We start from the raw sequence: 23,889 nt of genomic DNA, 5'->3' as shown, positions 1-23,889 counted from the left end.
GCACAGCTAAACAAGGCCACTGGCTTTTGCAATTCTGGCCTGCTTGCATGATGCCACCTTGTGTTTTGCCCTAAAAAAAAGGATAATGTGACAGGCACAATCCCAAATTTGCCTCAAATAGACTTTTCAAAAGCAGATCACTGTCAATCTTTGATATTCTAAAACCTGTGATACTTATAAAAATCAGACGTGGACCACAATATGAATCTTACAATGATCAGAATATCAAATCTAAAGGTTTGCTAAATGGGGAACTGGGGGATCTACAAGGTGAGAAGTTGGTTATAGCAGAAGCTGTAAACTGCTATCCCCCAAATAGCCAGCATATCTGTTTGTCTTGCATGTCGCTTAAAATTTTTTAATTTGTTGAAAGATTAAAGCTGAGATGTTTTTCTTCCAAACAGAGTCATATTTCTGCTTCTCCTCAAAAATGTCACACTGTGCCTGTGTGTCCCCGTGGTGATGATGATCAGTCTAGGTGCTGTACAGTTTAACTACATGGTTTAGCACATCTCCCCAGTGCTCAGGATAGAACTGAGGCCCTCACCCACACAAGGCAAGCAATCTATCAGTGAGCTACATCCTCATCCTTAAGACTCATACATAAAACCTGTCTGGCCCTGGTGGCCATTTGAATTTGCAAACCCAAATTCCTGGTTTTGACTTTTCTTTGTTAAATACCTTACAAACACATCTATGCTTAATCTTCTGTCCAGATCACATACTTATGTGGAGGGATTCTTATTTTATAAACAGTTCCAAGATTAAAAAAAAAAAAAGTCCTAGACTCCTGGATTCCCAGGTACAATTCCAGCATTTCATCCACTTTCAAGGGAGACAATAGACCTTTATCCAGCTCAGGAAACATTTCCCTGCCTCAGTACAATGTCCTTCCCAGTAGTCTCCAAATACTTTTTAGTTGATCCTTTGCCATGAAAATAAAGCACACTTACTTGTATAGTTCAATGACTGGTTTGGCTGCATCTTTATACCGTCTTAGCTTGGCAGCAACCGCTTCAGGCTTATCATCCTCCTGCTGGAGGAGTGGCTCACCTGTGATGTCATCAATTCCCTGAAACCACCAGAGAAACCAGTTAGTACGATGAACCATTAGACCAATCCACAGGTCAGAACTTTCCTGTGCAAACCCATGTACTCTCCTATGAGTAAGTACAGCTGGGAGACAGTGGGCACTGTGAAGGGAGTTGAATAAGAGCTAGTGGTTGCACAGTGTGTTGACATTATTTTCTGAGAGTTGGCATTGAATCTTTTTTAATTGTCATATCCTTCCAAATATGGTCCACTATTATTGATAAATGAGACTTCCAATTCAATTTAAATTCCAAGCAACCTCCCCAACAAAAAAACCTTTGGACAATGTCACTCTGGCCTTTTAAATATTTAAATATTCCTAAAACTGCCTCATTTTCTAAAGCCTGAGTGTTTTTTTTTAAGTTGTCAATGGACCTTTATTTTATTTATTTATATGTGGTGCTGAGAATTGAACCCAGTGCCTCACACATGCTAAGTAAGTAAGTGCTCTACCACTAAGCTGCATCCCCAGTCCCTAAAGCTTGAGTTCTTAATCTGGAAAATAAAACGTTTTAAATAACCAACCTGATTGTTTAGGAAAAATTCTAATCTGTAAGATGACATCTCTGCCAGCTTTCAAATTACTATGGAGCCTCTCTGAAATTTATCTTGGTTTATTTTACAAGATCAAATAATGACATATCTAAAAGTATATTAAAATAATCATGACCCAAATCAGGGACAGCATTCTTAGAACTGAAAAATTGTAATTTAAACAAACACTGATTTTTCGTATCTTTTAATCTCCCTAGGAGGCACACCTATTTACATGGAACAAAATGGACACATTGGAATGTTGCCTCTCATGTCCGTAGCTACCATTCATCAGGGGAAAGTCGCAGGAAATAAATCTGTCAAAGGCAGCTGGAGCAGAACCAAAAGGCTCAGGCAACTCAAATGAATAATCAGAAACTGGTCATAAATTTGAAACACACTAAAATTCCATTACAGCTCAGGGTCTCGGGGACATGACATACATGTGTGATTTATCGGTGAACCACATAATTATTACATGTGTATTCCATGGTAGTTAACTGACATGACAGGAGAGCTGGGGATGGGACCAGTCTGTGCATCACCTAGATTTCTCTCTTCTTTATTTCACATGTAACCACAATGCTCAAAATTCATAGAAGGGTTCCAGTAAATACAATACTACTCCCAGAAAGACCAGGATGACACTAGGGCAATAGCATCCCTCCTTCCTGGGAAGAGGGTTGGTAGAGTTGGCCAGGTTAGCACTTTGTTATCTGGGAATACCACTATAATAGTCTGGGAAAGTAACTCAGTAATAAAGCTTCTCATTTTTTATAGAATCTGCACTAGTAGATCTGGACAAAGTTAAGATGTCAGGTGTTGTGGTGGACTTCAGTGGACTTCCTATCTATGTCAGAACTCCTTTTTTTTTTCTTCCCACTGTTTATTTTCCTAATTGTAGCCTGTTAGAGTTAAAACGAAAAAAGGATCTAGCCTGGCGAGGCAGCACATGCCTGCAGTCCAGGTTACTTGGGAGACTGGGAATAGCCTGGGCTATATAGCTAGACAGTGTCTCTAAAATGAATGAATGAGTGAATAAATAAAAAGGGGCTCTAAGGAAGGTATTACAGAACTATTTACACTTTTTGAAGAAAACTTCAAAAGGAGTTTATTGCTTAACCTAAACGATCAGATTTCATTTGGGATATTACTATTACCAGCCAGAAGTGGGGGCGGCATCATTAACCCTGGAAGTGATTTTCTGTAGTAATTACTATTTCCATTTATATTCAAGTCAAGGCTTTTCCACAAAAATTAACCCAGTAAGACATAATGCTGCTTTTTCCACCTTTGGAGAATACTTTGGATAATGACAAGAAATACTACCTACCAACCAAGAATAGGAGTTCAGTGTTATTAGACTAGATTAATGCATTAGTTCAATCTGTATCAGGAAGTCAGTTTTTAACATAAAGATAAATTAGAAATGGTTTATATCAGGGGCTGGGGGTGTAGCTCAGTGGTAATCCTTTGTCTAGCATGCCTATGGCCATTGGTTCAATTCCCAGTACAGGGCAGGAAAAAAAAAGTCTACATCAAAAAAAGAACCATTATGCCAGGTATGGTGGTTCACACCTGTGATCCCATAGACTCAGGGGCCTGCGAAAGGAGGATTGCAGTCTCCAAGTAAAAAATTAAAAAGGACCAAGTGGAGATGTAGCTCAGTGGTAAAGTGTCCTTGGGTTCAATTCTCAGTACAAAAAACGGGTGGGGGGGGAGGAATTACCCTAAACAAATGTGTTACAGTATCATTACAGCTGCCTACTTTTATACCATATAATTATTATACTGAGTTTTTATGGGCAATCTTTCCATTCCTTAAACGCTTCTCCCCTACCCTCACACACATGAGCTGTGACCCCACTCCCTTATCCTGTCCACCCCAGCCTCTTTGCCAATGTAGGATATTTCCTTCAAAACTTACTCCCTGGCCTTTCACTGACAGCATATCTACACACTCAGATACACATAAAGATGTGGACACTGTTTTGCAAAAAGGAGGCCATTCTGTGTGATTTTCTTGTTCAATGATAATTTCAGGAAATTTCTTCCTATCAAAAAGCATTGTGCTACTAAGTACTCTTTTGTCCTTTTTTTTGGGGGGGGGCAGTCCTAGGGATCTAATTAATTTATTTTTATTGATTATTCTTTTTATTCTTAGCTGATATGGATGTCATATCAATTTATTGGACTAGTTCCCTATAGATGAACATTCTTTGATTTTTTTGGTCATTACAAACAAAATTTCACCCTATATATGACTTTACCTGTTTTAAAAAGACTTTTAAAGAGTCTATTATACTTTATCAAACAGAAAAAGAGAGTGTTGTTTTTCCCTGATCCCCATCAGCATAGATGCTGTATTTTTAAAAATTTTCTGAGTCCAGTGGATCTAAAGTGACATTCTATTTGTTACTTAAGTTTCCCTTAGTCTGCTACTGAATTTGAGTACCCCCTACCCACCATCCTGTGGTACTAGGAATTTACCCAGGGGTGCTTTACCACTGAGATATATCCTCAGCCCTTGTTATTTTTTTATTTTGAGACATGGTCTCACTAAGCTGCCAAGCCTAGTCTCAAACTTGCAATCCTCCTGCCTCAGCCTCCCAAGCCACTGGGATTACAGGCAGGTACCACTGTACCAGACTCATGTAGTGTTTTTTAACAGTGTATTCATGTCCTCTATTCACTTTTTAACTGGAAAATTTTGCCTTTTTCTTGCCAGATTGTGAAAGCACTTTGTATATTCTTACATGCACATGAGGTGGGTTGAAGTCCAAATTATAGACTCTTCCACTAGGAGGGTGAATCCAACGTCGACTGAGACGATCTTTAAGTGTTTCAAATGGAATGTTCAAACTGATCACTAGATCCAGGTCACAGATTTTGTCGAGGGCTTCAGCCTGTACTATTGTCCTTGGAAAACCTAAATGTTGAAAACACAACAAATGCAAGACATGACCCAGTTGGTCCTTCAAACATTTTCAATGACTTAACAATCAAATCTACAAATAATCCAAAAAGGAGCTTCAACCAAGAATTTATATATTTAAAACAACAACAACAAAAAAAAGAGGGCTGGGGATATAGCTCAATTGGTAGTGCCTCACATTCACAAGGCCCTGGGTTCAATCCCCAACACCACCAAATAAAAAAAGAAAGAAAGAAAGAAAGAAAGAAAGAAAGAAAGAAAGAAAGAAAGAAAGAAAGAAAGAAAGAAAGAAAGAAAGAATTATATCTACACCCATAAGTTTAATATTAGAAGAAAACACTTCAGTTAATAACCTCATGGCTATATAAGGAGTCACATGACTGACAAAAGTAGAAAGTGCACTAAACTAGAAATCATTAAACAGTGATTTTACTTGATACTTTCAGGAAATTTGGTCTAGTTTGGTCAAGTCCCAGCATTGCTCTTAACTACCAGTGTGACCTCAGGCAAGTTATAGCACTCCATTTTCTCTTTGTTGAAGAAGAGAAATGACAAGTAGTTATGTTGTGTCCTATCAGCTCTAACAGCCTACTTGTACATTATTCTTAAGTTACCACAAATAATTATATACTTATATTTTAAGGCATCAGTGAAAGTAGGATCCTTACTAACCTTCACCTGCATCTGCACTTTAACCAAGGTAAACACTTTAATCTAAAGCATGGTGATGTAGTCAACACTTCCCTATTGTGTACCTGAAATATGCTGAATCCTTTTATTTTTTTATTCATTTATTCTTTTTGGGGGGGGTGGGGGAGGGGTACTGGTGATTGAACTCAGGGGCATTCGACCACTGAGCCACACCGCCAGCCCAATTTTGTATTATCAGAGACAAGGTCTCAGAGTTGTTTAGCACCTCACTTTCACTGAGGCTGGCTTTGAATTCGAGATTCTCCTGCCTCAGCCTCCGAGTCGCTGGATTACAGGTGTGCCACAGGCCCGGCTTATTTATTTATTCTTAAGAAATGAAACTCTTAACTGTGCTGGACAGGCTGGCCTCAGATTCTGGGACTCAAGTGATTCTTCTGCCATAGCCTCACAAGTATCTGGGACAACAGACATGCCACTGCACCCAGCTTATGAGAGTGAGGGTCATTTTAAATGTTCTCACCAAGCATGAAAATCATACCTATTCCAGGTTAATTATTAAGCTTCACAATGTATAAACATAGGAAAACAATCCATTGTACACCTTAGCTATTACTTACATTTTATTAGTCATGTATTCCTCAATAGAGCTGGGAAATGTTTTTAAATAATAATACACAATTTAAGCTGTTATTTTGAAAAAAAATAGTATTTTAAACCATTTGGAACTGGGAATGGAAATCAGTGGTAGAGCACTTGCCTAACATGTGAGAGGCCCTGGTAGTGCCTGGTAGTGCCTGGTAGTGCCCCCCCAGTACACAAAAAAGAAAAGCTATTGGGGATACTCCCCCAAAGTTATAAATTCTTCCTAACTTTGTAAATGTTGGTAAATAAGCAACAAAACTAAAATTTGGGCTCACAGTCATGACTTCTTCAAATTCTGGGTGAGTTATGTCACATGATCCCGAATTACATTGTTGCTGCTGCCTCCTTGGGATTGTAACTACAGATTTGCCTGGGGTAGGACTGCTCATTAGTTACCTTTTTTTAATTATTTTTTTTACTTTTTGGAGTGCCTTTATTTTATTTGTTAATTTTTATGTGATGCTGAGGATCGAACCCAGTGCCTCACGCATGCTAGGCAAGTGCTTTGCCCCAGTTCTGCAGTTAACAGTTTGTCTGCTCTAGCAAAAACCTTTCTGTATCTAATGTCACTTCTTAAAAGTCTTTACATCCTAGTTAGGTAAAAGAACCAGATGGATAGAGAGCTGGAAGGAAACATAGTAAGAGGTCCGACATCTAGCCAGGCACAGTGATGCACATCTGTAATCCCAGCAATTTAGAGGCTGAGGCAGAAGCATCGCAAGTTCAAAGGCCAGCCTCAGCAACTTAGAGAGACCCCGGTCTCAAAATAAAAAATAAAAACAACTGAGGATGTAAATTCAATCCCCAGTTTAAAAAAAGAAAGAAAGAAAAAAATCAACATCCAAAGAGGAAATTTCTTTTAATTTTATATAGAATTATTATTATATATTTGCATTTTAAAAAATTTGTTCTAAGTAGTTATACATGACAGCAGAATGCATTTCAATTCATTGTACACAAATGGAGCACAACTTTTCATTTTTCTGGTTGTACATAATGTAGAGTTGCACTGTTAGTGCAACTCTACATGTGCCTAGAGTAATGATGTCCATCTCATTCCACCATCTTTCCTGACCCCACCCCTGCCCCAGGCCAATCACAGTTCCTCCATTCTCCCTATTGTAACCAAAAGCTCATTCTCTGACCCCAATGCCAATCAATGCCAATTTAATAATAAGGACACGGTTTTGAGGGGGGAAAAAAGGTTTGCTAGCAAAGGAGAAACACAAGGACTCCTGTCCCAAAGATTGTGACTCTCTCAATCAGGAGGGACAAGGGGTTTACATTTCAGGTATGCTCTGGTAGGGGGTCCCGGGGTGCCCAGATGGTGTTAGAATTCGCTTGTTGATTTGGGAGGACTCATTTCCCAGATCCTCAGCAGGCATCTCCTCCCTGTAATGGATGTGTTCAAGGGCAATTAATTAGGGGAAGAAAAGATATCACTGTCTCCCTAATCTTGTTAGGGAGGGGGACAGGGGAGAAGAAAGAGAAAAAAAAACTTAAAAAAAAGCCTTAGTGGCTGGGGTTGTGGCTCAGTGGTAGAGCGCTCGCATGCTACCTAGCATGTGTGAGGCACTGGATTTTATAATCAGCACCACATTAAAAAAATAAACAAAAGGTATGTGTCCATCTACAACTTAAAAAAAAAAAAAGCCTTAGAGCAATGAGGGCTACATTCAGAAGGTGAAGGGACCACCGTTACACCAGGCCACTCCCCCATTATGGATCAGCATCCACATATCAAAGAGAACAATTGGCCTTTGGTTTGGGGAGGACTGGTTTACTTTGCTTAGCAGGATTTTCTCCAATTCCATCAATTTACCTGCAAATGCCATAATTTTATTCTCTTTTTATATTGAGTAATGCTAAATCATTTCAAATGAGGATACCATTTCCATGGATCTTTCCATCATTGGAAAGTTATCAAGATGACAACTTAAGCCAGGCATGGTGGCGCATGCCTGTAATCCCAGCAGTTTGAGAGGCTGAGACAGGAGAATTGCAAGTTCAAAGCCAGCCTCAGCAACAAAGAGGTGCTAAGCAACTCAGTGAGACCCTGTCTCTAAATAAAAACTTGGGAGCTGAGCAGGACAGCGACTCTCATCACACAAGAATAGGACAGAGGGTATGACTCAGTGGCTGAGTGCCCCTGAGTTCAATCTCTGGTAGCCACCCCCACCCTCAAAAAAGATGACAACTTAAAATGTGGTAGGAATCCAAGTTGATTTCAGAGTGTTTGTTTATAGGGCTGCATGTGACAGACGCCACACAAAGGCTGTCCCATGCCCCTGCTTTGGGAACCTGCTGTTTTGTCAGCTACTGCTGCAAACTCTTTCCACTGTCCCTCAGAGCCTTCCTCACTGCCTATGAGCTATCCACACTAGGTCACGCTTTCTTCTTTCTCCAGGTAATCCACTTACCGCTAAAACATCAAGACAACAACTGGAGCTTGAAAGATGTCCATCAAAAACAAACAAGATCATCTCTACACTCTTCCCAAACCCTGGCCCAATCAAGGAAACACATTTCCTAAAATAAAGGTATCCAAAATGACCTCACGTATTGCAATATTTCATTCATTCTATTTTGAGGGATATATTTGATAGGAAATACAACACATTTGGTGATACTGTATGTGTACATAATTTATACCTAATTAGTCATGTATCAATCATTTAAGGCAAACTCAACTTTTTACTGTTAAGTATATACAAAGAATTTTAAAGACGACCCTTCTCAACCTTAGTCCCAGCCCTATGTTCTGAACAAACTAGCTACTACCCTGACTAGAAAACAGTGTTCTTTATCCTTTAGAAAGTCCGAGAGCTGAAAATGAGGCATCAGGAAAGAATAGGGGAACTAAAAATACAGCATGAATCATCCCTTCAACAAAGAAAAACTCAAATCTGACTGTCTTTCTTGCGTGATGAGTCGTTGTCCTGCTCAGCTCCCAATTGTCTCTGACCTCTGGGGCCCTCTGGAGGAGGAAAACACAATGAGGTACAAAATAAGCAGAACTTAACTGACCTAGAATTCAAAAATATGTTAAGTAGTGCCTACCTATTGAGCAATGACATTCAGATCTGCTACTGAACAATGGGAAATACAAAAACCTGGGAGTAGATAAAACAAGACATATCAGATCTTCAAGGGTTCTATCTGATGGGATATCAAAATCACCAAGAAGATTTAAAAGAAAAAAAAAATGATTGTGAATGTTCAGATTCTGTCCCAAGCCTTCCTAGAGTGGAAATCTCAAACTGAGATAAAAACTTAGGTATTTTTTTTTTAAAAAGTTGTTTAGGCAATTTTAATAGCTACCCTGGATTGATTTAAGAACCACCAAACTTCTCAGCAAGAGTATGATATTAGTGATTGTTATCAAGCCCATTTCTGGCAAGTTTGACTATATTTCTAAGAAGGTACAAATAACTTTGAAGAATAAGAACAGGATGGTGGGAAGATGAGAACTGGAAAGGAAGGTCCCAAACAGACAAAAGTCTCCAGATTTGCTAAGGCTCAGCTAGCTTAGTCCTGTTCAGGCCATTCCTGTCTGAAGAAACACAGGTACTTGTGAATGCATTACCTCAAAAGAAAGCAGCATGGCAGGGGAGGGGCCTTGGTAGTGAGAACAGTGGACCAGAAGTCAAAGATCAGCGTGCCTGTGACTGTTTCCAAGGTAAGGGGAAGCAGCTTTATATCAGACTCATATGAGCCTTGGTATGAAATATGAGTGACAGCTCTACCTAGTCCTAACAGAGAATTCAGCAAGTTTCATCCTCTCTCTGATCCTTTGTGTCCTCAGACGTAAAACAAGGGTGTTTCAGTTTGCTAGAGCTACCACAATAAAGTATGCCACAGAAAGGATGGCTTGGATAGTAGAAATTTTGCTACAATCTGGAAGCTAGAAGTCTGGGCCCAAAGTGTGGGCAGAGTTAGTTTCTTCTGAGGCCTCTCTCCTTGACTTGCACAGAGGCTGTCATTTCCTGTGTCTTTGCATGGTCCTCTTCCCTCTGTATGTATGTATCTGTGTCCAGATTTTCTCATAAGAGCACCAGTCATATTGGAATGGGGTCCAACCTAATGATCTCATTTTGACTTAATTACCTCTTTAAAGATCTTATCTCTAAATATGGTCAATGGAGGAGGAATGGGAGGAGGTGGTGGTGGTCTCACAAAGACCATAACCAATGGTAATGTTGGGGATTGACTGCATCCTGTGAAAGGTTGACCAGCCCACAGTGAGTGCTCAGAAGTGGCTGCTGCTGCTCAGGACAGCAATTCTCCTAGAAGCTCCAAAAAGTGGCAGAGGGAAAGGTCCCCATCCACCAACTCACCTATTTGATTCCTTTTCTGAGATTTTCTAAGAGTTCTGGGAGTCATCAGTGCTCTGTGCTCTCTGCCACAATTACAGTTCCACACTTGTAGTTACTGGTCACATGGACTCCATGTTCTGGTTCCCACCCACTTGCAAGGGAGCCCCGCCTGGGCATGGCATAGCTGCTACTTCCATTCTCTTCCCTCCCAGTGGTTTTCTATTAGTCCCTTTCATCCATAACTTACCAGGTTTTTTAACAGGAAAGCTTCTTAATCTACTTTCTTGACCTAATTTCATACCTTATCACAACAAACCTTTATTTATTTGAATCTCTAGACTGCACAAAGACTTAGTCCCACCCAGGAACCTTGAGGCAACAATGTGACGTAACTTCCAAGGAGCCCAGGCACATGCATGCTGCACTATGATCAAACATCCAAATCAAGAAAGTTCCAGAGCTTTGCATTTTTTTCCATTAGTAAACACTCCATGTTTAGACACATTCACACAGACAAGTCTGCTTTGGGAGAAAGTAGACTAAATTGCCTTCAAGTCCATGATTCAATAATTTAGCAAACAGCCTTTAGTTATATTGTGATCTTCTGCTTATAAATGTATTTCTCTTACTTCATATCAGTCCTGTGATTTGGGTAGAACAGAAACCACCACCTTCTATTTAACAGAAAGGTACATTTGAAATTGTTTAAGTGCTCTTTCTATTCTAATATGCTGCTGTTGAAAATTCCTAAACTGTCTCTTTCTTCTACCAAAAGAATACAACATCACTGTGGGATCCATATGGTCCCAACTACCATTTATTGGGCATCCTTGATGTGGCACGTACGTTTTGTGAAGAGAAAGGCCTACCCATCAGGGTCCTGCCCAAGCGACTGTGCTTTGTTGTCCATCTCCATATCAGCCACACTGATGTCCTACTGTTCTCAAACAGGCAAGCATGCTCCCACCTGAGATATTTATAGTTCATGCTTGCTCTGCTATCCACATGTTCTCAGCTGTTAAATCTTGGCTTAAATGGTACCTCCCCAGTGACAGATTCTCCAACTGCCCTGTCAACTGTGCCTCTGACTCCATCTAACACCTCTACTTACCTTCTATTATTTTTCCTCTTTTCTTCATAGTATTCATTAATCATTTGTCATATGATACAAAATTTACTTTGTGTTTCTACTCCTACCAGAATGTAACCTAAATGAGATCAGAACTTTTAAAGTTTTTATTTGCTAGTATATCCTTTGTGGCTAACAGTGCCTGACACATAGTAGGCGCTGAATGAAGAAATGAATTGATAGCTATTATCTCAAAAGTCATAATTCTGTAAGGTGGGCATTATCCTTATTTCAAAATTGTAAAAGCCAGGGTCAGATTTAGATTTGACAACTGCTATGGGTCTCCACCATCATATACCATGTATTCACCATGGTATCTTCCTCCTGAATAGAGAACCGCAGACTGTGAGAAGCAGATTCTCAGATAAGGAGAAATGGCCAATCCTGATGATTATAGTAGTTAGCTTACAAAATGGCTTGGGAAGCCCAAATCCTGCATGATTTCCAGGAACTGCCTAGTCCAGTGCTGGAGGCAACAACAAGCCAGACCTTCCCCTCGCCCCCCGCCCCCCCACATACACACACACACACACACGCATACACACACACTAGACGTTCTCACATCTAACTTGTTTCCAGTCATAATGCATGGATGCTACAGTGCCTGACCTGGAACACATGATTAGGGAATGTAGCTGAACAGATAAGCTTAACTGCCCAGGACATCCAGCCATGCCACTTGCTCACTATGAGGACTCTACCAACTTGACCTCTCAGTGCCTGCAAAATGAGGATGATGACACCCAACTCAAAAAGTTATTGTGAACAGAGGATTAATATCTAGAATATATGAAGAACTCAAAACACTTCACACCAAAAAAAATCAAATAAGTCAATAAGTAAATATGCGAACGAATTAAACAGTCACTTCTCAAAAGAAGAAACATCAATGTCCAACAAATGTATGAAAAAATGTTCAACATCAGCAATTAGGAAAATACAAATCAAAACTACACTGAAATTTCATTTCATACCAGTCAAAATGTCAGTCATGAAGAATACAAATAATAATAAATGCTGGAGAGGATGTGAAGGAAAAGGAACACTTTTACACTGTTGGTGGGACTGGTAAATTGGTACAACCACTATGGAAATCAAATCAGAATGCAGGTTCCCAAAAAGACTAGGCATGGAATCAACATATGACCCAGCTATCCCACTCCTCGGTACTTATCCTGAAAAATTAAAATCATCACACTATAGTGATACATGCATACCCATGTTTATAGCAGCACAATTCACAGTAGCCAAAGTATGGAAACCAGCTGGGGTATCCATCAATGATGAATGGATAAAGAAAATGTGGGATATACACACATGGAGTTTTATTCAACCATAAAGACAAAAGAAATTATATCATTTGCAGGAAAATGGATGGAATTAGAGATCATCATATTAAGTGAAATAAGCCAAACTCACAAGGTTGGGGGTCATATGTTTTCTCTTATGTGTGGAAGCTAGAAAGGAAAAAGGAAAGCTGGAGGGATCTCATGAAAATCAAAGAGAGATCAGTGGGGGAAGGAGACCAAAGGGTGGGAGGTCGGAAGGGAGGGAAGAAGCAGTGGGGAATGATATTGGCCAAAATATACTATATATTGTGCATTGTGTGCATGTACAAATAACGTAACAAATCCCATTCATATGTACAATTACAATGCACCAATAAAAAATGTAGCAAATAAATATATAAATAAATGGAAAATGAAAAAAAAAGTTGTTCTGAGAAATAAGTGCATTAGTAAGTGCCAATTGCAGAATGGTGGCTTGGGTTTGGGCAAACGACATGGGGAGGGAGAAGGCACATGGGGCAGCAAGCCAATATTAGTGGAAAATGAAGGCAAAGTGGGATTAAAGGTTAAAAAAAAAGACAAATAAAAAATAGCAGGGCTGATAACCAAAAGAGACAGGGTGGATAGAGATAAATTTGAGCTTTTATACAAGGACAAAAAGAGGCACTGGGGAGACAAAACAGCATCATCACCACCATCAGGCAACAGGATATCTTAATGTAGCAGAATGAGCCTTCTTAGTAGCAGAAGAGACAAAAAAGAAAGAAGCTTCCTAAGGGGAGACCCAGGTCTTCTTTAGGCAGATGGTACAGAGTAGAGCACTGGAGAGCACGGGTCCCTGGAGAGGGGGTGGGGAAATATTTAAGGAAAGAGGATTCCAGAGGGCACAGTGAGGAGGGGAAATCAATCACTGAGGGATGGCTCACCTTTTTGTTCATGACCAGGCATCAGCGTCAAAAGGCAGTTAGAAGTGACAGAATTTGAATAGCATCATTTCAGGGCAGGTGGAGTGTCCTGGACTCTGAGTTGGTCACAGAGCCCTGGGAATAGGATGGAACTCTCACTGAGGTTTAGGGTGCTGTTACAGGTCTGGGGTGTCACAGTTCTGGAAGTGGAGCTCCATCACTTTGGTTGGGCATAAGGGCAAGGGCTCCAAAAATGGGAGGCAGAAATTATCTGTCTGTGAGATTCTTAAAACATAAAGAGTACTCAGCCTAGATTCTATCTTTAAAGCCTCAGGGTCTACAATATGAAAGAGTGTCTTAAATTATGGATTCGGTATGGCACGGTGGCTTTTGCATCTTCTATGTTGATATATTGTGTTTTGAGTTGGACTCAACAAACCACCAAAGTAGTTCACAAGTGATAGTCACATCAATCAGCTGCCAAAAGCAGAAACTCAGAAAAGATGCAGAGAAACCCACACTTTTTAAACCAGTTGAGCACAGTGTCATTATCCAGCTGCTACTCTAGCTATGGGCATGTATTGCTCTAGACATGTTGGCTTGTAGCCCCTATGAGAAGGGGGAGCACTGGGGCAGTGCCCAGGACACAGTGAGATCCCCTGTGGGCAGGGATGAATGGCCAAGTGAACCAGATGCACACTCGAATTTTGTCAACAGGTGGCAGCATTTATAATTTTTCCATTGAGAGAATTAGAAAGTTTGGGTATGCTTTTATATTTCTTAAAAGGACTCCTCAAAGGCCTTCTATAGGACTGAGTAGCAGTATTCTAGCTTCCCTAATGAGATAGCTTATTCCAAGTAAATACATCCCATCAATTGTCCAAGAAGTGGAAAAGTCAACAGCTAAAGTAAAACAAAGATGTTTGCCTTCCTTCCGCCCTTTAGCTGCACAGATGGGGCTGCTCCAGGGCATGTCTTCATCAGGATCGTGGAATATGTGCCTCAGGCCCCCACATAAAGCTGTCCCTATCCTTCATCCCCTCATCTGCCTAGAAAGGCTGTTCTGGCCCATTCATTCCAACAGCCAATCCAGGTTGAAAGCTGACATTTCACATAGTTGAAATTTCTACTGAATCTGTCGCACAACTGCTAATTATAGAGCTTACAATTTCTGTTTTATAGATTCCCCAAAGATTTACTTGGTGCAGTAAGATGTTGCTAAATTCCCGACTGGTACTGTGTTCCCAGCAGTGCTGACCACTGGGCCTTGGCACTTGCTCCTTCCAGCAAGTGCCAAAAATCTGAGGAAGGGTCACTAAAGCAGGAGGTGCCACAGCAACGAGCTCAGGCAGTGAGGGGAATGGAAGTAGGACGCATCTGTTTTTCTAATTTGAGACTGCATTCACTCCATGGGGAGGTGCAGAGCCAGAATCCACTGCCACATTCCCAGGCAGCAAAGCAGGCCATCCGCCTGGTGGAAACAAATGGAAAGTCCTGAAGGGCACCATCCAACATCCGCCTGGAGTTGGCAGCTTGTGAAAAGACCAGATAATATCATCCCCCCCCCCCTTCCTGTCTCCATTAAGGTCTGCAGCCAAAGGGCTGTTTCCGACCACCCATCTCTTCCCAGCTGTTGTGAAAGCAAGAACCCAGTTACAAATGCAAGCCAGTGTTCATCACCATTAATCACCAAACAATGGATTAAAGTTGAAAAACAGGTGGTTATTCTTCTCCAGTCTTTTCTGGGCCAAAAGTTCAAACTATTCACACCAACCCAGAATCCTTGAAATTCATTGCCTCCAAAGCCTGTTCCTAAGGACTTTTCTCTCTCCTATCTTATCATGACCTCATCTATTTACATGATTATTTTCTCATATCTGAATCTAAAACCTCCATATTCCATTTCATCCAGTTTTTATGAACAAATGGTAAAAAGAATAAGCTCCATGGTCCCCACTGTTTGGAACACTCCAGGTCTCACCTCTTGTTTGTTGAAAGCTTTATGGGACATATGAACCTACTCTAGGCTTTGAAACTTTAGGATATGTAAGAGATTTGTAATAAGTAGATCCTACCCTCAAGGAGCTTACAGGTTAATAGAAACCACTTTAAACCCGGCACAGTGGCATACAACTGTAATCCCAGTGACTCCGCAAACTGAGGCAAGGAGGATTGATTATAGGTTCAAAGTCAGTCTGGGCAACTTAGTGAGACCTTATTTCAAAATATTATATATATATATATATATATAAAGGGGGGGTTAGGAGCTGTTTCACAGTGGTATAGTGCCCCCAGGTACAAATCTCCAATACTAGGGGTAAAAAAGAAAAAGTGACCTAAAAGCCTAAATATACAACCCCCTCCCTCAAAAAAAAAAAAAAAAAAAAAGGCTAAATATGCCACAATCACTTAGTGATTAGCTGATAAAAAACAGAAGGCAGATATCCAAGAAACTTTGATTTTTCAAACCACAAGTTTGCCTCTTCAAAGTGGCTTTAAGAAATAAAGGATGAAATCTTTTTTGTAGGAACTCGGGATCCCCTGGCATTGCTATGAGGATTAGAGATGAAATGACCACCTTACAGTCCGTATTCTTAAGCCAGTTATACTAATGTCACTGCACCCTTTTCCCCATAAGGGAAGATGCACAATTAACTGAAGAAGGAGCTATTCTCTGCAAACACCTTGAATAAAGGCTCTGGCTTAAGAATTCTGCTTGCTTGTCCTTTGAACATAAGTCTCTACTAAAAACAAAAAACAAAAAAACTAGGAGGCAGGGAATGGTCCCATTCTATCTCAATTAAGACAGAAGGAATTTGCAGATGATTGATACAGGCCCATATTTCTGCCCCAGTGAAAATAACAGGCTGAATATTCCCTTCCTGGACTCTGTTATTGGCTGCAGGTGAGATCTTTCTATAAGTGGACCATAGGCTTTCCCATGTGCCAAGCACTGTTGCAGGAACTGGCAATACAGCCATGAACAAGACAGTCTCTGCCTTCCTGGGTCCACTTGAGGGGTGAGAGAATGGGGAGAGGTGTTGATTAATGTGATGTCACATGACTGAGACACCAGCATAGAGTTGCATGGGAAGATGGAAGAGTACAAGAAAGATGCTCTGAGGAGGATCTGGCTGGTGGTCTGAATTCAGCAGTCCACATGGAAATCTGAAAGCAGAGCAGATGGGAGAGGGAGGCCCACAGCAGTGTATGGCACACGTAGGCAGAGACCTTATGAAGTAGTTACAGAATATAAGCTTTCTTCTTTCCTGCTCTCAAGATAAAAGATCTCAGAGGCTCAGGAGGTCAAGGCAGGAGGATCATAAGTTCAAAGCCAGCTGCAGGAACTTAGCAAGGCCCTAAGCAACTCGGTGAGACCCTGTCTCTAAGTAAAATATATATATTTTTTAAAGGGCTGGGGATGTGGCTCAGTGGTTAAGTGGCCCTGGGTTCAATCCTCAGTACAAAATAAATAAATAAATAAATTCTTGCAAGATAAAAGATCTAAGCATGCCTCAAGACAAAGGAGAATGAAAAACTTGAAGTATATAAAAGACAAAGAATATGCAGTTTAGTATTGAAACTAATAATAATCAACATAACTGGGAAATAGAACAGAAAAATTGAGCAAATGGAAAACTTCCCTGAAAGCAAAGAACACACCATATATTGGAGAAAAGTAAATGAAAACAACCAACATTGTGATAGTCTATTTATATCAAGAATGAAGAAACTGGGTGTGGTGGCGCAACACCTGTAATCCCAGCAGTCTGGGAAGCTGAAGCAAGAGAATCATGAATTCAAAACCAGAATGAGCAACTTAGTGAGACCCTAAGCAGCTTAGTGAATCCCATCTCAAAATAAAATATAAAAAGAGTTGGTAATGTGGCTCAGCAGTTAAGCATCCCTCGGTTCAATCCCCAGTATGCCCTGCCCACTCACCTCCCCCCCCAAAAAAAAAGAACAAAGAAATAATTCTTCAGAAAGTCTATATTGGGGAGGGGGCGGGGTTGAGGGGTAGGGTTCACCTTCAACAAAGAGGAGTCAGACTGGCTTTGGGCCTCACACCAAGAACCCAGGTCAGAAAAGCAAGCACCGGTGAGTGGCCATAAAGTTCCTACAGACTCTGGACCACACAAGAATATCCCAGTCAGCTAGCTGGGCTGTTGAACAGACATTCCCAAACTAGAAAACTCATGAAATACAGCACCTCATGGTGTGTGGAGGGAAAGAGGAAGGGAAACAGGGAAAGTATCCAACAAAATTCAACTAACCAAATAATGAATGGAAAAATCACGTTAAACACTAGTACACCTTCAGTCAGATTAAAGCCCATACTGTACAAATCAACTCATTTAAAGTGTATGATTCAATAGTGCATTCAGAGAGGTGACCAAGAAAATAATCAAAATAAAATGAACAAGATGGGTAAGAGAACTAATGCACAGAATTCATTTAAATTTTTAAAACAGACGACAAAACTGGGGAATTTATCAGAAAATAAAATAATCACAATAAATTTTAACAGCAAAAGCTGATGAAAAATTCTGAAGGAGACACAGGAAGAGGAGGTGATAGAAAGTGTAATAAGCCCCTGCTATTTATTATAGATGATACCTCCTGCCTAGATTTGAAATTATTAAACAAATGTCATTCTCTCATGGCATTCCTAATCTTAAAGTACTCCCAGAAGAACTTCTGTGGTGATAAAGATTCATCTGAAGTTTAGTAATAATTTCTTCAGGTTCACTTGGTTTTGTCATTGTTGTTAAGTTTGAGTCAAATTAAATGCCTTTGAGTGTGTATAGTCTGATACCAACTTTCGATGGACGGTTTTCCATTACTAACCCAGGTTATTTCTGGCTGGTAGGGTTTCAAGTAATAAATTTTCATTCTTTGCATTTTTCCATGTGGATTAAGGATTTCATTGTGATCACACATTATTTTTATAAAAGCAACAGGGAAAATGAAGTTAAACTACCTGCATGTTCCCCCATCTAATTTTCCTTTCAGCCTGAATCAAGCTGTTCATCTCTCCAATGTCTCCATATCAACTCTTTTATATTGTTTTGTATAATTTATTTTTATAGAGAAGACTTAATGGAAGATGAGTGGTTCTATTTGTAATGCATTGGTCCAGAGTACTTAGTGATGGGTGAATATAATAACTTTCATATTAGAAAAATGTTTTCAAGGGCTGGGGTTGTGCATTAGTGGTAGAGCGCTTGCCTAGCACACATGAGGCACTGGGTTTGATCTCAGCACCTCATGAAAACAAATAAAGATCCATCGACAACTAAAAAACTATTTTAAAAAATAATGTTTTACATTTCTGTTTATAATTGGAATTTTACCTTCTAATATCTATCAGTATCAAGCTTAAGCCAATTACAATAAATAGTAACACAGATCTTCCCTTTGATGATCTATGTTCCAGAACTCTAAGTTTCATACTTGTTGGCCAATCCTTGAAAACTTACATCAAAAATAGACCTATTTTATGGATATGGGGAAAGAACCCAAGAAAGGTAACTTGGCTTGCTCAGGACAACATAGTTAGTCCATTACAACTGACCATTTGGGTGTTCCACTAATCCATGATTCTTCTACCACATTCATGTTTTCTCAGCATTGAACTTGTGCAAAATGATTAAACTAGCAAGGTTTGCCTCCGATGCAGCTTTGCAGCCCATTAATTAATCAAATTCCCAAGATACTTGTTCCATAAATTAGGGGAGCAGGCTCTCCTAACGTCTAAACTTAGATGTGGAAGACAATTGTCATCCTGTGCCTTACTTTGTAGGCTCCTAATTAAGTAACAGGGGTTGCGAACTTCTGAAAGTGTTGGACAAGACATGGCCAGTACAGAGGAACCATGACCTAATGTCTAAAGTATATCTAAACTTAATTTTTTTTTCTGAAAAAAAAGTTAATTTTTAAAATGTTAATTGGAAAGAAAGTTAAAAAATAAGTTATTTATGCTGTCAAACACATAAGTTTAAAAATTTTTAACTTCCTTCCAACTTAGTTTTTAATATTAACTTTGACACTATTCAACTGCCTGTTTTTGAATTTCAAGAAGTGTTTAACTTTGCCCTCACCAACTTTTCCAGCCTCATGCGCTCATATTTTTGGCTCCAGTATTAGCCAGTGGTTAACCTGGGGTTTCCAGAATAAGCAACGCTGTTTTAAGCCTCTGTAGTTTGTTGTGCACATTGCCTGTCTAAAATGTGCTTTATTTCCATCTTCGAAACATGGCTTAGTGTCACTTTCTCCAGGAAGCCTTCTTAATTAATAGCTGTGTTTAAAAGAAGAGTTCGCTGCATACTCCCATGTCACCCTTTTTTTAAAAAAAAAAATATTTATTTGGACATAATGCCTTTCTTTCTTTCTTTTTTTTTTTTTAATGTGGTGCTGAGGATCAAACCCAGGGCCTCTCACATGCTAGGCAAGCGCTCTACCACTGAGCCACAACCCCAGCCCCCTCCATGTCACCTTTTAATACTTTCACTCACGTCCCCAGATTTTACACAGCACAGGCCTCCTGCACTGTGAGGACAGGAAATGTGCTATTCCTTCCTGGGACTAACCAATGCCTAGCTCATCGGGATGCACAAAAATGCACTCTATTTGTTTTTTGATCCCTGAAACAAGTTCTTCTAGGGTGTGTTCAAATATCTGCATGAATATGTTTTCCATATGGTCCTTAATGCCTTTTTCTTGCTTTGTTTTGCTTTTTGTTGTTGTTGGTGGTGGTGGGGGTGTGGTTTATTGGGAATTGCCAGGATGCTTTACCACTGAGCTATATCCCCTACTCTTTATATTTTTTATTTTGAGACAGAGTCTCCCTAAATTGCTTAGAACCTCACTACATTGCTCAGATGACAGGCATGTACCACTGAGACTGGTCTCTTAATGCCTTTTAAGATTAAAATCTGGTTAATTCTCTGAAAACACACAAAATAAACCAAGTCACCATTGTCCAATACTATAGTAAGAGCGTATATAGACAGCTCAATCAGAGGAAAGCCTCTAGAAGTGGACATGGAGGGCAGGATCTCAGGAGAAAAACCATACCAAATGAAAAGAAGAGATCCAAGACTTTACCATGTTTTTCAGTCAGCTACTCTGAGCTCATCCTGCCATCAAGGGTGCTGGCCACAGAAAAAGTCACAGGATAAAATATGAGTTTCTATGGTTTGGATTTAAATTTTAAAAAAATTAAAGATATCCCTTACTGCCTAAGGCAGGACAAAGGCTGAATCACCACTAGATACTGAACTCCAGGGAACCATGCCCTGTTCACTATCTTTATTGTTCCACTGTGGTGTCCAGACACTTCATTGCACTGAGTTGGTGCCTAAACAATATTTTGTTGTGCAAAGAATTATGAGTACTTAGCACCAAGAGAAATTCACACATGCTGGGAATAGTGGTATATGCATGTAATCCCAGTGATTTGGGAGGCTAAAGCAGGAGGATTACAAATTCAAGGACAGCCTCGGAAACGTAGCAAGTCCCTGTCTCAAAATACAAAAGGACTGGAGATGCCGCAGTCTGGCTGGGCACACAATCACGAGCCACCACACAGCTTGTAGATTCAAACAGCAACTCTTTATTCCTGAACTCACACCAGCCGTCTACAATCACGTTCTGGGGAAATCCACGTTCTCTTCCCAAATCCACGTTCTCTGCCCAAATCCACCTCCACTGGGCTTCTATCTCCAAAATATATTGTCTAAATCCCGTGAGAACTCAAGGGGAACTCAGGCAGCAGGATACGCCCTATTCCCAGCAGGAATAATCTTAAACCTTAAACCTGGAACCTAAACTGGGAACGCCCTAAACACGATTATCTTAAAACCGGGAACACCCTAATCTGCCTTGGTCCTTGAGCAAGGTCACGTACATTCAATGTCACTGCAACATGGGGTACGCTGGCAAGGAAATTGTCATACCTACTTGGCTAATGGCTCCCAGCATCTCCCCCCTTCTGATTAATTAAACAACAAGCAATGTGGCTTAAGGACCGTGCCTGGTAGGTTGTCCAATTCAACATATGGTTCTTACCCGTCATCGGAAAACTGACCTTTAGGCGTCAGCCTCCTGTCTTAGGTTGATACCACTGCAATTGAATCATACCCGTCACTGACTACCGGTCCAGCATACAGCCATACTTGTGGATAGGTCTATGCACCAGTGGGGGGGTGAGGTTCTTTGCCTCACCTCTGTTGGCCCCCAAATTTGGCCTTGGTGCCAGTGGGGGAGTGAGGTTAATGTGGCTTATGGACCGTGCCTGGTAGGTTGTCCAATTCAACATATGGTTCTTACCCGTCATCGGAAAACTGACCTTTAGGCGTCAGCCTCCTGTCTTAGGTTGATACCACTGCAATTGGATCATACCCGTCACTGACTACCGGTCCAGCATAAGCCATTGGCCCCCAAATTTTAGACCATCACTAGCAGAAGGGAGGAGGATACAGAAATGCCACGACACCAAGCCAATTGACGGCTCCTTGGGAAAAATTGCATCACTGGTGACACCATCAGCAAAGATATGCCAGCACTACCACAACTAACATGGGGTGCGCTGGCAAGGAAATAAAAATTGCATCACTGGTTAATCACTGTCGCAGATGTAAGAATGGCCAAGCTGGAGTTCTGGATATCAGCTGTTATGGATTTGAGTCAAATCATCTTCTTTTCGATCTGTAGAAACTGTTTTAGTTAATCTCTCTGGAATCCAAATGGGCTGCTGTTCTCCCTGTGGAAAAACACAAACAGACCCCCGACTCCAGACAATCACTGGGTCAGGACCTTTCCATTGTCCTGTTAGAATATCTTTCCAAAGTACTTTAGGCTTATGTACATTTTTTGGATACATATGCCTTTCCGCAGCACTAAGTCCTGATGAATCCAAATTTAAAAAGTTTAGAGTAAAAAGCGTTATTTTAAGTTTATCTTTGGGGGATACATACCCCCTTCCAATTCCCTCTTTTTGCTTTAATAAGTATGTTTTAATAGTTTGATGAGCTCTTTCAACTATGCCTTGTCCCTGTGGATTGTATGGGATTCCTGTTATATGAGTAATACCAAATGATGAGCAAAATTGTTTAAAAGAGGTAGAGGTATAGCCAGGACCATTATCGGTTTTTAACTGTTTAGGAACGCCCACAGTGGCAAAATTTTGTAAGCAATGAGCTATAACATCTTTAGTTTTTTCTCCGGCATGAAGGGAGCCCATCAAAAATCCAGAAGAAGTATCGACTGTAACGTGTAAATATTTTAATTTTCCAAATTCTGGCAAGTGTGTGACGTCCATCTGCCAAATATGGTTAGGTATCAGTCCTCTAGGATTGACTCCAAGATTAACTTGTGGTAAAAATGTCACACAATTTTGACATTGTTTTATTATATGTCTGGCTTGTTCCTTAGTTATTTTAAAACGCTTTTGTAAAGTATTAGCATTAACATGAAACCTTTTATGAAAATTTGTAGCTTCTTCAAATGTAGAGAAAATATGTATGTCATGTGTAGTTTTATCTGCTAAATCATTGCCCAAACTAAGGGCTCCAGGCAATCCTGTATGTGCCCTAATATGTCCTATAAAGAATGGATCTTTTCTGTCCCAGATTAGACTTTGTATAGTGGAAAACAAAGAGAAAACAGTAGAAGAAGGGGAAATCCTACCAGCATCTTCAAGAGATACTATAGCATTAACTACATACTGACTATCAGAAAATAAATTAAATACAGAATCTTTAAACATCAAAAAAGCTTGTAAAACTGCATTAAGCTCTACCTTTTGAGCTGATTGTTTGGGTACTAAAAATGTAAAAGTTTGATCAGGGGTAACTACTGCTGCTGTACCATTATTTGACCCATCAGTGAATATATTTGGAGCATTCATGATAGGTGTTTTTCTTGTCATTTTAGGAAAAACTACAGGATGCTTAGACCAAAAAGACAACAAAGGATTAGATGGTAAATGATTATCAAATGAAACATTAGATTTACACATGATTATTGCCCAAGTATTTAACTCATTAGCTAACTCATCAATTTGATCCATAGTATATGGAGTAATAATTTTATTGGGAGAAATTCCAAACACTCCCTTCGCTGCTTTTATTCCTTTGAGTATTAATTGTCCTACAGCCTCAGGATACCTAGTAAGAATAGTGTTAGGAGAATAAGATAAATGTATCCACAATAATGGACCTTCTTGCCAAAATACTCCTGTAGGAATATTTTTTGTTGGTAGTACAATAAATAATAAAGGCAAACTTATATCAATTCTATCCAAATGTATATTTTCCATATATGTTTCAATAATTTTTAATGCCTTTCTTGCTTTAGGAGTTAACATGCGGGGTGAATTTGGATCTGATGGACC

General features: G+C 40.0%; 1 protein-coding gene across 7 annotated transcripts in view; it reads right to left on the bottom strand.

Moving 5' to 3' along the window:
- Ak4 (adenylate kinase 4) overlaps nt 1-23,889 on the bottom strand; it is a 79,737-nt gene that overhangs the window by 5,624 nt on the left and 50,224 nt on the right. For all 7 annotated transcript variants that reach the window (XM_058581549.1, XM_058581555.1, XM_058581551.1 and 4 more), the window contains 2 exons: nt 4,383-4,555; nt 954-1,072 (listed from right to left, as the gene is read on the bottom strand). In XM_058581549.1, the coding sequence (XP_058437532.1) occupies nt 954-1,072; nt 4,383-4,555 (292 nt within the window). The remainder of the gene's footprint in view (nt 1-953; nt 1,073-4,382; nt 4,556-23,889) is intronic.

The sequence above is a fragment of the Marmota monax genome, unplaced genomic scaffold (assembly GCF_021218885.2).
Source record: "Marmota monax isolate L192 unplaced genomic scaffold, Marmota_monax_Labrador192_F-V1.1 WCK01_AAM20220418_F8-fsc00023, whole genome shotgun sequence".
NCBI classification, from domain to species: Eukaryota; Metazoa; Chordata; class Mammalia; order Rodentia; family Sciuridae; genus Marmota; species Marmota monax.
Note: the sequence above shows the minus strand (reverse complement) of the source record. Positions and strands in the feature narration are given on the sequence as shown.